Genomic DNA, 13,656 nt, shown 5'->3' with positions numbered 1-13,656 from the left:
GTGTAGTTATCTTTCTTCCAAACTTCAAGCAATACAGGTGATTGGTTCTAGGCTAATTCCTTGTGAAATTTGTTCTGAGCTATATATCCCCTAACTGGAGTAGTATATATCGATTTTATGCAGTCTAGTGGCTGCTCTTATTTTGGATATGGGTAGGGTTATTTCGGGTATTGGAGATATCTGTACAGGCTATGAATCTCTTTTAACTTTCACCTTCTGGGGTCGGAGTGTATAACATACAAATTCATAGAAGCTGGACAAACTACCTTGTCCTAACCTAATATTGGGCTATCAGTACACCATCCAAGATGGCTAGGGATTTAAAAATACCATGATCAAAACGCGACTGTGCAATGATGAACGCCAGAAATACCACATTACTGTGGCTGTGTAGATTGAGCCCGGATGCTATAGTAGCAAGGTATTGTTTGCACTGGTATATCCAGACAACTAAAGCCTAGTCATGAAAACTCTTTGGGTCTACTCGAATACGGTCATGATATCGAAAGATGCTCAACTAACGTCCATTCAACCGCATTAAGGGACAGAGCTAAACTTCTAGATATCCAGTCCTACTAGGTGGGGACGGATCTTGGAAGCCCACAATAAAACTCGTCAGCTGGGCCTAGTATTCACCAGGTTCGGAATATGAAGGACATACTATGTTGGCTGCTTTAACATTGACTCTTCTAGTACCCAGAAGCAGACTTTAGTCCAAGCTTTCCCAAGATGATTACATATCAATATTCCAGTCCAGCCTATGAAGCGGTATTGCTACAGGTATCACTCTCTATAAATTGACCCAAGGCAACACCAACACGACCCTCCTGCGCGGCGTCCAGCCCAGCGGACACGACGGAGTCGTGCGTTTCGAATCGATCTTCCCCGGGAATTATGCTGGCCGAGCGGTTCATATTCATGGTACGTACACCTATACCCCTCCCCAATCGTTATCCTTCCATTTACCTCTTCGCTGTTTTGGAAGGCTCCCAAACTAATAAACGTTAAATGCATAGTCGTCACCCACCCCGCCAACGAAACGAAACCAAAATCCTTCCCAATGGCACCATCGCCGGCATGTACGACGGCCACTCCTCGCATGTGGGCCAGATCTTCTTCGAACAGGACCCAATTACCGAGGTCGAGAAGACGGGTCCCTACTCGACCAATACCCAGAGTCTGACTGAGAACGCCGACGACTCCATTCTGCAAACGGAGGCAGACACGACTGACCCGTTCATGGAGTATGTTCTTCTCGGTGACAGTTTCTCGGACGGTATCTTCGCTTGGATCTCAATCTGAGTGAATGCCAAGCGCGATGACTCGCTGTCTCCTGAGGGGTACTGGACTGAGGATGGAGGTGAGGTCAATGATAATTTTGAGATGAACATGGCCGGTATGGGAGACATTGCTGCGGCAATTCCGAGCACGAGTGCATCTGCTGCTGCTACGGGTTCTGCTTAGTGTTTAGTGATGGTTATCTAATGATTGAAATGGCGGACTTGCTCTTAGCCATTGATGTTAGCGACGGAGATGTAGGGGGATATCCGAAAATTCTACGTTATACAGGATAAAGATGTACATTTGATAGCTGGTACAAGTGCAGTCCAAATATAAGGGTATACTTGCACGATTTCATCAATTTATGAGGATTAATAATTTAAACGTGGATAGGATTAATAATTTAAACGTGGATATTGTTCGATCCTTACAAGTGAAAGTGAAGAAAATCCCTAGACTCTCTGTTACCGAGTTAAGATCAATGACTATCCCTTTGAGTCATCCAAACAGTCTTGTGTAGAATAACATTTCGTCAAGCTGTGCCTCATACTAGCATATATCGAGAAAGGGAGATAAATGGCCGTTTCCCAAACATTACTATATCAAATGACGCCCTTCAGTTAAGCGTTCCCGCTGGGGGTATTGCGATGAGAAGATTGGCGAGTCCAAGCTTTATCAGGCCAATCACTTTTCCCCAAGTCTCTTGCTGTTGATATCGTCATGGAGTAGTAGCAACCTTCTGCATTCTCATACCTCGCCCAACTACTGAATTTAGCAGAGCGCGTTGAGCGATTCTTTTCCCACCCCATAAACCTTGATCCACCTTCATGAAAGATTTGTTGAGCAAAATCCACTATGTTTCTGTGTGGACACCTGGTGATAGATCGCAAGCTCTTCAAAGGACATCCGGGTACGGTGTAGATCTCATAGAAATTGTACAGGCACAGTCTCTGGTGCGTATCATCGTACAAAAGATCAGTCCTGATTCTGACCCTAAACAAAGGGTTTGCGTTGAACACGCAGGAATGCTGGAAATCTTTACTCGGCTTTTGAGTGGGAGGAACGCTACTGGACTTTCCATTGCTGACAGGCACGAACCTTTTTTCCTTTTTGCATAGCCGTATCAAGTCCAGTTTATCAACGAATGTGATTCTCGTACACGGGCAAATGTCAACTTCGCCAGCATATGGCATACAGCGTATACTGCCTTTTAGAACAGAACATCCAGAGCAACATTTCGATTGCTTCGTATGCGTTTCCTTAAGATCACGTAGAGACCGCCAGGTAAAGGCTGGGTGAAGAACTTGACAGTCACTGCAGTATCTCCAACGATCGCTCTCGAGTCGAAGTAGCAACTGTACTCTGGGTTGTTGTTCAATCTTGGCGAATATGTTCTTTCTTTTTTCGACGGGAAGAAGCTGATAAAGCTGGGTTTTCTGCTCCTCAAGGTAGGACTTGAGACAACATAGAATTAATTGACAGCTTAGTCCGAAACAGATCTGATCTGGGACGGAGAGGAATGTGAATATTTTTTCCACCAGTCTCGGAGGCAGGACACTGAATGAGGCTCTCAGGCTGTGTTTCAAATGGAGCTTTGTCAACATAGATTGCATAGTGGAGTTGAAAGGCCTCCTGGTTTTAGGTTTGAGTGCCATGTCGAAATCTGATAACTTTTCGGACATATTGCTCGAGCAGCTGTTGGGATAGGCGCGTTATTTCTTCTTTAGTCTAGCGGTCAAAACTTGGGCGATAGCTTAAGAGCGGGTGAATGCTGAGCTTTCAAAGCGACCAAGAGAGGGGAAGTTATTCTATTCGTAAGTCATCACAAGATACATGGAACGTCTGTCGACATCATGTCGTAGGTGATGAAATAGATGCGCAAGCACCGGATCAGCTTTCCGTCTGTGGACGTCACCTTGCTCTCACTTCCGGGCCGCTGGCTAAACAAAATAAATTGATGGCATTCGATTCCGTCAGTCTTGCACAATATTTGGGCTTAGAGGAATGCAAGAAAGCAAGCCGACAGGAGGCCCATATGTGAGCAACCAGCGCCGATTCGGGCAGCGAAAGCTCGAATGATGAATAGAAATTAAGCTTTGGATCAGCCCAGTCATCCCATGATACTTAGCCATGTCAGGCCGTAAGTCAAGAGTGGATTCAGCTAGGCGTACTTGGCGGCTTTATGGAACTTCCTTTGGGGTAAATTATAGTTACTTGATCATAGTATTTCTCCTCCTGAATCAGATATGCCACTCCTAGCAATCATCTAGCACATACGACCATAGGGTGTGGAAAATAGGGCTTCCCGTCCGCTCAGCCGTACTCAAGCCACACGCCGGGAGGTTAGTAGTTGGGTGGGTGACCACCAGCGAATCCCTTCTGTTGTATGTATTATTTTGTTTTTGAACTTTTACAATACAGTGATTGTTTCCAGTAATCAGGTCTGAAGCGTTTTTGATTTTACATACGTCCCCGACTAGTCAGCTGCTCATGTAGAGACCTCAAGATCCGTAAGGAAGACTTCGCGGGCGCTTCAATAATTCCGACTTGGCGCCGGCGATGCATGGTGAAAACAGAACTTAATCCCACTTAGCCGTCCAGATATCCACTTTCGAGGATCTCACGCACCGTAAGGCGTGCGTTTGGATCTGGTGGTAGAACCTCCACCAAAAAATGGATATCATTACCCGGAACACCTTTCTCAACCATGTTGTTCGCCCACATGTATGCCCTTTCTGGTTGTGGGGTAGGCAAGATCCGGGCGCATTGTTTGTCCTCAGCATAGAATGGCAGCGATGACAAGTCAAAGTCAATTGCAAGCTGACCCCGAATGGTATCTCGCTTCTCCTCGAGACTTTTAGATTGAATTGAATCGTAAATTCCCGCTGATCTGAAGTCCACCTGGGCCTGGAACAATTGGGCTAACTGTAGATGATATCGTTAGAGAGCGCACCGCGAGAAAGACATTCGAAAAACAATTCACTAACTATTATCCCCCAGGACCACACATCTGTGCTCGAAGTCCAAGATTTCCCGAAGTGGACCTCGGGACTTCGATATGTGAGGGAAGTGATCTCTCTGGTAGATGGTTTGCTAACTATAAAATATGTGAGATTTGCTGGGCAAGGATACAGGAAGAAGAAATGCCACGTACTAGAACCGCAATCTGCCAGTCTAACGATCAGATCACGAAAATTCTCACTTGGCTTGGAGGAATCGAACCCTCCAAGTACAACGTTCTCCATCTTCAGATCTGAGTACAGACCATGCTTAGCTTGGTAACCAATTTTGGGAGTTTATCTGACATTCAGTCTTACCTGTATAAACCAGTCCTCTCATATGGACCGTATAAATACCAAGGAGTACCCCCTTCATAATCCACTTGATTTCCTTCGCAGTAAACGGCCTGGCATTTCGAGCATCCCAGAGCGAGTCCGTAAATGCTTCAAGAACCATCATCGGTCCAACAGGCTCCGACTCAGGAACGTAATCCACGAGTCTGCGAATCATAGGATCCTTTGCAAACAGTCTTTGCATCTCCAATTCATGCTTTAAAGCAGCGAGAGCAGTATTGGACCACGGACTGTCGTTGTTGTCTCCAGGCGGTAGCTTGATAATGTACTCAGCATCAGGTCTAGATTCGTCTATCGCTAGCCACACGTTGGAGGCTTTGTCGCGTGCTGGCGTTCCGAGAGGTCGGACAAGTCGGAATCGCGTACCCCTTTCGCCTTGGCAGATCAGCCCTGCCGATGCAGCAGTAGATAGTTCAGCGGAGATGAACTTCGGACGATAAACATTGGGAAAGCCCGACGATGTTACACGCCAGGAACAACATAAGAAACGCGGACATGGTGACTTCATCTTAACATGTGTGTGCGTGTGTGCGTGTGTTTACAGAATGTCAGCCCCTGCAGCGGACCGCGCCCTACTGTGCCTGCCTTCCGTACTCATTAATCACCCATCTTTAGCCTAGCAGCAAAGTAACTCTACGATGAGCTTTGCTTTCACAACATCAGGTGTCACCTTCTCTGACTGAGGCTGGACTATACATAAGGACTGGAATGTCGTCTCATTCGAACAAAGCGAATTAGTACATTTCAGCGTTCTCCGAGGCCACGAGGCTTGCCGTGGTTAAGTCGACCCTCCCAGCTAGGAAAGATCTGCGACATCCTGTCACGCACGCATTTTTACCTAGGCTGTCTGAGCCAACTTCTGACCGTATGCCTTTTTCTATAGATAGAGCAACAGCCTACCAGTATGGTCTGATTGAAAGTCCCATTGACCAACATAGTCTACTGCAAAGGCCAGCTACACCATTCCAGGGGCCATGTCTTGGGTTCCCGAGTTGACGGCCAGATTGACTCGAAGATCTCGCCATCTTTGGGTATTGTTACAGCTTCTTGATCACGACTGGGTCTAAACCGGTTTTCCAACTGCGGTTTACCATATCTGGGCCAGTCGACCTGCCACGCCCCCGCCAATTCCTTAATCATCTCCCCTGCACTAACTGGTAGACGGTTGCGCGTGTCCGTGCTCATCCAGGGCTCGAACTTGCCAAGGTGCGGATGTAAGCGGAGCAGCTGCAAAGAGCGACCCTGTTGGCCCATTAGAATGCGATTGAAGATTGCCTTGACCAGCGATTCATCAATGGCCGAGTTGATCATGCTGTCCCGGATGGTCCATTTGGAGATCTGGCCGAAGCGGTATGGGAAGAGTTCTTGTTCGTACGCGGTCAGCTCCCGCGGCGGAGACGGCGTCCCGTCGGCCTTGCTTGCTGCCACGCAGTTGAGGACGAGATCCAACTTCTGTAAGACCGGGAACTTCGCCAGAGCGTCGTATGTTTGCGCCTCGATCGGGTGGCCTCGATATCGCTGCACGCAGATACACAGCGTCTGCAGAGCAGGGCAGCAGGCTGCAATGTTGGTAATGACGGCTGGAGGGAACGTGGGAGCACTCTGTTTTCTAAGTGAGAGCGGACGCGCCTCGTTAATTTGTTGAAACTGTGACCGCTTGTAGTACAACTTCAACTCGGTCAGAGTTGGGCCGTGTCGTTTCAGAATAGCGGTGGGAAGTATCGCTGGGTTATATCTTCCCAGAAGATAGAGGTAATTCAATGGTGGGAGTGAGCGAAACATCCTCTTGACTGCCCTTGGCCAGCATGGAGAGTCTTTTGGTTGGTCAAGTCTAAGCGTTAACCGCTTCAATGCCCGGAAAGGCTGCAGCTCAGTGATGGCCGTCAAGGTAGTCATTTCCTCGATGGTACCCGCCGCCCACTCGGTGAGATATGCCAGATCAGTCATCTGGGACCACCTTTGCAGCTGTGACGCAGTCATTTTCGTGATCAAGGGTAGCGAAAGCGTCTCCAGCTTCGCACGCGGAGCCTCGTTGATTTCGCTCTCTGACAGCTGGGACGGGGACCATCTTGTAGATTCTGAGATTATCCAGTCAAAGGGCTTGACACTAATCTGCAGCGATAAATACTTGATCTGTCGTGCTTGATGGAGAAGGTCCCACAGAGCACGATCAGGATCCTCCCTAAAGGTTCTCATATGTCTTTCATCATGGCATATGACTGTGACCGCATATAGCACGGGAGAACGAAGCCATTCGGACCAATAGAGAATCCACCTCGGAGAAAACCGACTAAGCGTGAATATAGACACACGACAGGATGGATGCACCTCCGCGACGACATCCAGAAGCTCAGCATAACGTGCGAAAGCCAGGATGGTCAGCTGCTGCAGACAGGGCAACCGCTTCACCAGGGCAATGGTCGGGGTCCAATCACCTACAAATTGACACAGTAGTGAGACATCGATATCTTCAGGGAGAGTTTGTTCGAGATAATCGCCTATGCTTTCGTCCGGGACCGGTAGGTTAGTGGAGTAGCTTCTAGCAAGGAGTGTCAATTTCTTAACATGCGGTAAGATGCGGCTGACGTCTAGAAGTTGGAGAATGCGATTCTGGGACTTAAGGGATCGTAACGGTAGTGTAATATTCTTATAGAGAATGGGCGCGACGATCTGACTCCACTGACGGTTGACCTGTGATAAGGCTCGCAGAGCTTCCCGCGACACGTCGCCCACCTAGACGCCGAGTTAGGAAATTCCCAAGAGAGGGTAGTAGCAGTCTTACTGCACCTGCCACATGTAGCTTCAGCTCTGGTGGCAAACGATCCATGGCTCATAGTTGAGGTGGGCCAAATTGATGAAGGGGACAGCACGACGATGAGAAATATAAATGTGAGTCACACAAACCAAGGGCGTGGCATTATTATCCGCCTCTCCACTTCACCGTAAGCACTAACATTCAAGCAATATGTCTCCCACTTAGTCTAATGCGCTGAATGGCTGACTCCGGCTAGTCTAAAGAGCCGGTAATTGAAAGAGCATGTTCGTCAATTAAATCCTTTCTGTAGCCGCACTCATCCTGTTTGGGCAATACCATTCGAAGAAGTAGCGATAATGCACTTGTAAGGTAGGCAACCCCATGGTAAGTGGGACAATATCACGCTTACAACAGCTGGGTAGGTCCAGAAAGGAGGACAGAAAGGAAAAGAGTTCTAATCATATCATTAGAGGGTCCCTGAGTACAGAAATGTTGCCAACCACACACAGATCCCTGCCAAGTCATGACAGGTACATCGACACATAATTAGTCGCCGTGGGCACGACTTCAGTGTTATAGGCTGCAACATATTATCTGTTGATTGCATGAGTCACTATACCATTCAAGGAACCTGCCAAATCAGAATTCATATGCTAGAATGGGGAAATTTTACAATGAGTCATAACGAAGATAAGGAAGAGATAGAGGAATGCTCTTTGCAGCGTGATCCTGGCTACAGTTACCCAATCATTGCAAAGTATTATCCCCGAGGCTTGGATGTTTTACTACGACGACATGACATCACCGTACTCTTTCAATTTCAGATACAACGCTAAACCTTTAGAAACGATTTCTTGCCCAACTCGAAATACTTCTTTACATTCCATTTCAGGGGCCAAGACCTATTCATGCGGCCCTACAGACAACTTACTGGGCGAGGAGGAGCTCCATGTGGGTCCCGGAGGAGCTCCGAGATACTATAAGCTCGGGTATTCTGCTATCTGGCTCTTGATAATGCACCACTGGCCACTCCGAACTTCTCCCTGAAAGGAAATACTTGATTGCTATCCTGAATCTAAGATATCAGGATATATACCAACCAGTACTGGTAACCAGCCAATCTAAACAATGTCCGCAAACGACATCCGAGGTCGACTAGCCCTAGTCACCGGCGCTTCAGGAGGGTCAGTTTTCTCTCGTAATTCCCATGGAACCTTGTCCCTCACTTAGCCCCAAGATTGAAGCACTAGGACTAACAGACTCCTCAATTCAGTATCGGTTCCGCCTGCGCCCACAAACTCGCCGAAAATGGCGTCCACCTAGCCCTCACATACTCCACCAATGTCGCTGCGATACAATCTCTCCACGGAGATCTGCAAACCCGCCATCCCGATCTCCGCATCTCCATCCACCAAGTCGACCTCCGCTCAGCTACCGACATTACCTCATTATTCGACCAAATCATCGCCCAACATGATGGCCACAGCCCTGACATTCTCATCTCCAACGCCGGGACCGGCAAGCGAATTACAAATATCTGGGACATCGATATCTCTGACTTTGACGACATGATAACCACTAATCTCCGCGCGTCGTTCATCCTAGTCAAGGGCGTGGTCGAGCACATGAAGGCACAGCGCTGGGGACGCATTGTTTTTATGTCGTCTATTGCGGCTTATGGGGGTGGGATTAATGGGTGTCGTGAGTTATCTCCCTTGTCATATATAACCTGCACGCATAGCAAAAGAGTATATTACTGATTACTTGAAATTGCTATCTAGATTACGCAGCCTCCAAGGGCGGTCTCACCGGCATGATGAGAAACCTTGCTACCAGATTGGCTGAGTACAATATCAGTGTAAATGATGTCGCTCCTGCTATGATTGGGGACACGGGGATGATCCCGAATGCTGCGGCAGTGCCGGAGGTGGTAAAGGGGATTCCGCTGGGGAGGTTGGGGACGCCAGAGGAGACGGCGAATGTGGTTTTGATGCTAGTTACGACCGGGTATATGACAGGGCAGAGCCTATTGTTGGCTGGAGGGCTGAGGTGATGATTAGCATTTTCCTGAGTAGTGTGGCAGTTAAGATATATAGTCATGCAGTAGAGTGATGATGATTGTGGCTATTAGCTGTTTCTGGTGTTGTACATGTTGGTTTCCTGATTGGAGTAAGCTCGATGTATCAAGGGTGCGCGGATGGGGGCGATTGACTTTATGATGAAGAGTGATATGGGAGGGATAGAGTCCCGATTTGAAAAGAAATTGAAGTGACAGTGCGGAGGAGTGTAAGCATGAATGTTTTAAATTGCAGATACATTTCTCGCTATGGGGGTTTAGACGATCGCACATATCACTGTTTACTTGTACCCTCAGAAATCTTGAGACTCGAATCGAAAATAATATTGAATGATAAATTCTGGAATAAAATACGTTGCATACAGTCATTCTACATCTCAGCCACCACACAATCTGCTGACCCATCAAACAGGCAGAACAACCTTGACCCCCATGTACTCTCGCTGATGCATAATCTTTCCATCAATAAGCACCTGGTCAGCTCCAAGTCGATTGCGCACAGTATCCGTTGGATCTGTGACAGTGGCAATCTGGATCTCGCGCCATTCACGGTTCGTTGGGACCAATTGGCCCTGCGATGTGAGTCGACGGAACTCCTTGTAGACGCCTTGCTCCTCAACACATCCTTCCCGTTGGATAAGAGGGGAGTCTAGCAGTTATTAGCATAAAATAATCCCTTCTGCATCTCAAAATCAAGCACACTTACCATATGCAGGCGCCATTCTCAAATCACCAACCGAACTGTTGAACAGTACCAACGACAGTCGCTCCTCATTCAACTGATCCACTGGTGGCTTATACACGCGATGGCGAGTCGCCTTGAAGTGTCCTCCCGACACAATCTCCAAAGTATCCCCAATGTTAATGACCAGCGCACCGGGCTTGTATGGCACATAATACCATTGTTCATCACGGCCCCAGATCTGAAGACAAGAGATGGGGACGGAGAACAACAGCGTGGTCAAGCCAAAGTCGGTGTGTCCGTGCATACGGAGACCCTTCGAGGCCTCCTCAGTTTGTTTCTGCACTGGTCGGAAGAGGGCGTGTCGGAAGTAGCCTTCTCCGGTTGGGCTGCCATGAGACTGGACGTTGTTCCAGAGGTAGTCGTCGGGTAGCTCAAGAACACGGGAGAAGAGGGTAAGGAGGCGTCGGTTGACCGACTGCGTCAGGTAGTTGCAGAAAGCCTCGATCTCATCCATGAATGGATGCAGGCATGTGGGGACTCGGTTGATGTCCTCCCAGTCCTGCTTGTACCAGTTGAATTGCTCGATTCCGTCGGCGGGGCCACGGTTGCGCTGTATGTTGAGGTTAGTTTCTATAGCATTGGAGAAGGTGGGAGTGGTGTCTTACCTTGAATCCGTACGGGTGCTTGTATCCAGACCAGAGACCTGTATCGGGGTGGAACAGGAGGCGCTGTTTGTCTTCCTCGCTGATGTTGTTGTAGAGATACTGTGCAAGGGCGAATTGGCGGTGGAGCTGCAGACAAGACCTATTAGTAAGTGTACCATTGTCACTCTTGAGGGCTTCCACCTACCTGCTCCAAGGAAACGCCGTAGTTCTCAAGGAAGAGGAAACCATCATCACGGATGGCGATCTTGACCTGTTGGATCAGATGATCTACTACTGCTGGGTCCTCTGAGTCGAGCAGCGAAAGATCAATTGACTTGAGCTGAGCAAAGTTGTGCTTCTCCTTTGTTACCGGAGGGGGAACCCATTCTGGCACAGATGGCTTCCCGGGCAGGTCAGCTGAAGGAGGGTTGAATGGAGCTGTGGGCGCCATGATGGTTTTTGAACAAGGAAGATTTATATTGTTTGATCAATGATATGCAGTGACTGTGATATGGCTATTTGCTATCTCTTCTACTTCGAATTGAAGTCTGATTATATACACGTCTAGATTGAGACTATCTCGGCGTCCGCCATGCCCAGATTACCCAAGCCATGTGATACAGTTCAGGGGAGCTCTTCTGGCAGAGGAGCCCACGGAATGCGTACAGTACTGCCTCTGGAGCAGTAACAGATGAAGCAATGGTATGACGGATGCTTATCGACCTCGCGTTCTTCCTCCTAACCAAGCCTCCTCCCTCGATGGCGTCGTTATCATAGCGTGTCCGATAGGGTTGCTCTCGGATCGCCGAAGGTGGTTAGTTCGTGCCGATCAACCCAGCAAGTCAGGTATAACCGTGATAACGATAAGGGAGGAGCTCCTCCCACAGCCTCCGCAGTGCAGGCTTGGCATCGCCATCCACGAGAAATGTCGCAACAGATGACAGGCAAAGAGGCCATTTAAAGGGGGGTTCAATGTCATTGGCATCCCCCTTTCAGATCACAAGCTCTAATCTCAGAGTGTCGAAGATTACCATTCAAACTCATCCAATCACGATGGCGCGCCAACTTATCTCGAGCGAGAAGTTCCCTCCCAAGCCTCACAACTGTGAGTAGTCCTTCCTAACATGCCTCTCACAAAATGGGGAATTGACTGACTCTGTATTTGCAGGCCCTGCAGTCAAGGTTCCCGGACTCGTCTTCTGCGCCGGTCAAACAGCCACTGGAGAGATCAAGCAAGCCACAGTAAGCATGCCCCCACCCAGCGTACAGCATCCGGCCATCTAACCAGCTGAACAGCGAACTGTACTCCAAAACCTGAAGGAGGTTCTTGAGCTGTCCGGCTCATCGCTCGAGCAAGTAGTCAAGTACAACGTCTACCTGGCAGACATGAAGGACTTTGCTGCCATGAATGAGGTGTATATCGATTTCCTGCCCAAGCCAATGCCTTCTCGGTCATGTCTCCAGGCGGTCCCTCCGGGTGATGGAACGGTCATTGAGATTGAATGTATCGCGCAGGCGTGAGTCATTGGGTTGGTATTAGAGGGTCGTTAATGCACAAAAATAAATTCCCATAACATTCTAAATAGAAACTTTTTACTCCGCGAAACACTTGACTCAGTAGTAAACTTTCATGTCTAGCAGTGGGAATTGGCATAAGATTTCCAGTGATGGTGTATATGTTGTAGAAATCTAGCTTGTGAGCTAGTCGTTCATGATGCGAATTTGAGCAGGAAAGCATGAGAGATGACACTTCTGTCAGGTGATTGCGTGGTTGGTCTTCCCCCTCCTTCTCTTCTTCCCTCTCCCTCTCATGCTTCACTTTATCCCTTCCTCCATTTTTCCACCTACTTCATTATCAGCTCACTGAGATTCGTCAATTCTATCTCTATTTGGTCATGGATATAAGCAGTACATGTCCTTAGCCATGCTACAGTAGAAGAGTCTTCGATACGAGGCAATACGCTCATTCTTCTAGTCCAGCTAAATGACAATGTTTTCTATTCTATACAGTCCACTCTGTTCATGACCTTGCTACCTCAAACTCTGCCATATACCAATTTTGAATCGCTTTGGTGTCGCCCGTGATAGCGACCGTGTCATATGTCTTTCTAGCCTCCTTTGCCAAACTCCCATTGTTGACCATTCTCCCTGCCCACTTGCCATGCTTCCTCGCCGCCGCAACAATCTTCTCAACTGCAGCAACAAACTCCGGTTCATCTCCCCGTGCAGGCACGTATCCGAGGAGAGACTGTGCCAAGTCATTGGGTCCGATGAAGACAAGATCCACCCCTGGAACGGCACAGATTGCGTCGACATTCTCCACACCAGCACGGGTCTCAATCTGAATCATGGTGATGATAGTCTCGTTGGCTGACTTCATATACTCGGGGGTAGTCAGACCATGGCCAATGGCAGGAAAGGCGGACCCTTGGCCCCGCAATCCCTGTGGCGGGAATTTGGCAGATGCCACCACTTGTTGCGCCTCTTCGACGGTGTTTATTTGGGGAACCATGATGCCGTGGGCACCCGTATCGAGCGCACGCTTGACAATGTCATGAGTGGGACCGCGAATGCGGATGATGGGGGATACACCCAGGGAGGAGATGGCTGCGACAGAGTTGTGCATGGCGTCGTCGGAGATATGGCCATGTTCGCAATCAATGATGATACCGTCAACCCCGGTCAGAGCGACAATCTGAGCCATGCGCACGGAAGGAAGGGCCATGAAAGTCATTAACGGGTATTCTCCGGCTTTGATCTTGTTCAGAAGCCGCAGCCGAGGGTTGGAAATCTCGGTTGTGAGAGGAGTGGGGTAGGTCTTCGTGTAAGTCATCGTGACGGTGGTATCAGGAGGATTCTGA

The 13,656-nt window shown here is 48.6% G+C and overlaps 7 protein-coding genes across 7 annotated transcripts; 3 read left to right on the top strand and 4 right to left on the bottom strand.

The window, feature by feature from the left end:
• Positions 1-1,008: 1,008 nt before the first annotated feature.
• AKAW2_60908A (uncharacterized protein) lies at positions 1,009-1,302 on the top strand (the record flags this gene model as incomplete). Its single annotated transcript, XM_041693085.1, has 1 exon — positions 1,009-1,302. The coding sequence occupies one exon, from the start codon at positions 1,009-1,011 to the stop codon at positions 1,300-1,302; it is 294 nt and encodes a 97-aa protein (XP_041546406.1).
• Positions 1,303-3,870: 2,568 nt separating this feature from the next.
• On the bottom strand, positions 3,871-5,142 carry AKAW2_60907S (uncharacterized protein; the record flags this gene model as incomplete). Its single annotated transcript, XM_041693084.1, has 4 exons — positions 3,871-4,206; positions 4,269-4,378; positions 4,436-4,534; positions 4,599-5,142. The coding sequence occupies 4 exons, from the start codon at positions 5,140-5,142 to the stop codon at positions 3,871-3,873; spliced, it is 1,089 nt and encodes a 362-aa protein (XP_041546405.1).
• Positions 5,143-5,573: 431 nt separating this feature from the next.
• AKAW2_60906S (uncharacterized protein) lies at positions 5,574-7,461 on the bottom strand (the record flags this gene model as incomplete). Its single annotated transcript, XM_041693083.1, has 3 exons — positions 5,574-7,137; positions 7,310-7,367; positions 7,422-7,461. 3 exons carry the CDS (start codon positions 7,459-7,461, stop codon positions 5,574-5,576), a joined length of 1,662 nt encoding a protein of 553 aa, XP_041546404.1.
• A 1,056-nt stretch (positions 7,462-8,517) lies between these two features.
• On the top strand, positions 8,518-9,442 carry AKAW2_60905A (SDR family NAD(P)-dependent oxidoreductase; the record flags this gene model as incomplete). The annotated part of the gene is made up of 3 exons (XM_041693082.1): positions 8,518-8,573; positions 8,663-9,090; positions 9,171-9,442. 3 exons carry the CDS (start codon positions 8,518-8,520, stop codon positions 9,440-9,442), a joined length of 756 nt encoding a protein of 251 aa, XP_041546403.1.
• Positions 9,443-9,870: 428 nt separating this feature from the next.
• Positions 9,871-11,246, bottom strand: AKAW2_60904S (uncharacterized protein; the record flags this gene model as incomplete). The annotated part of the gene is made up of 4 exons (XM_041693081.1): positions 9,871-10,115; positions 10,173-10,761; positions 10,817-10,942; positions 11,001-11,246. The coding sequence occupies 4 exons, from the start codon at positions 11,244-11,246 to the stop codon at positions 9,871-9,873; spliced, it is 1,206 nt and encodes a 401-aa protein (XP_041546402.1).
• Positions 11,247-11,767: 521 nt separating this feature from the next.
• On the top strand, positions 11,768-12,316 carry AKAW2_60903A (RidA family protein; the record flags this gene model as incomplete). Its single annotated transcript, XM_041693080.1, has 3 exons — positions 11,768-11,900; positions 11,964-12,037; positions 12,116-12,316. 3 exons carry the CDS (start codon positions 11,768-11,770, stop codon positions 12,314-12,316), a joined length of 408 nt encoding a protein of 135 aa, XP_041546401.1.
• A 499-nt stretch (positions 12,317-12,815) lies between these two features.
• AKAW2_60902S (HpcH/HpaI aldolase family protein) lies at positions 12,816-13,628 on the bottom strand (the record flags this gene model as incomplete). Its single annotated transcript, XM_041693079.1, has 1 exon — positions 12,816-13,628. One exon carries the CDS (start codon positions 13,626-13,628, stop codon positions 12,816-12,818), a length of 813 nt encoding a protein of 270 aa, XP_041546400.1.
• Positions 13,629-13,656: the final 28 nt, after the last annotated feature.

Source organism: Aspergillus luchuensis, chromosome 6, assembly GCF_016861625.1.
Source record: "Aspergillus luchuensis IFO 4308 DNA, chromosome 6, nearly complete sequence".
In the NCBI taxonomy this organism is placed as follows: Eukaryota; Fungi; Ascomycota; class Eurotiomycetes; order Eurotiales; family Aspergillaceae; genus Aspergillus; species Aspergillus luchuensis.
Note: the sequence above shows the minus strand (reverse complement) of the source record. Positions and strands in the feature narration are given on the sequence as shown.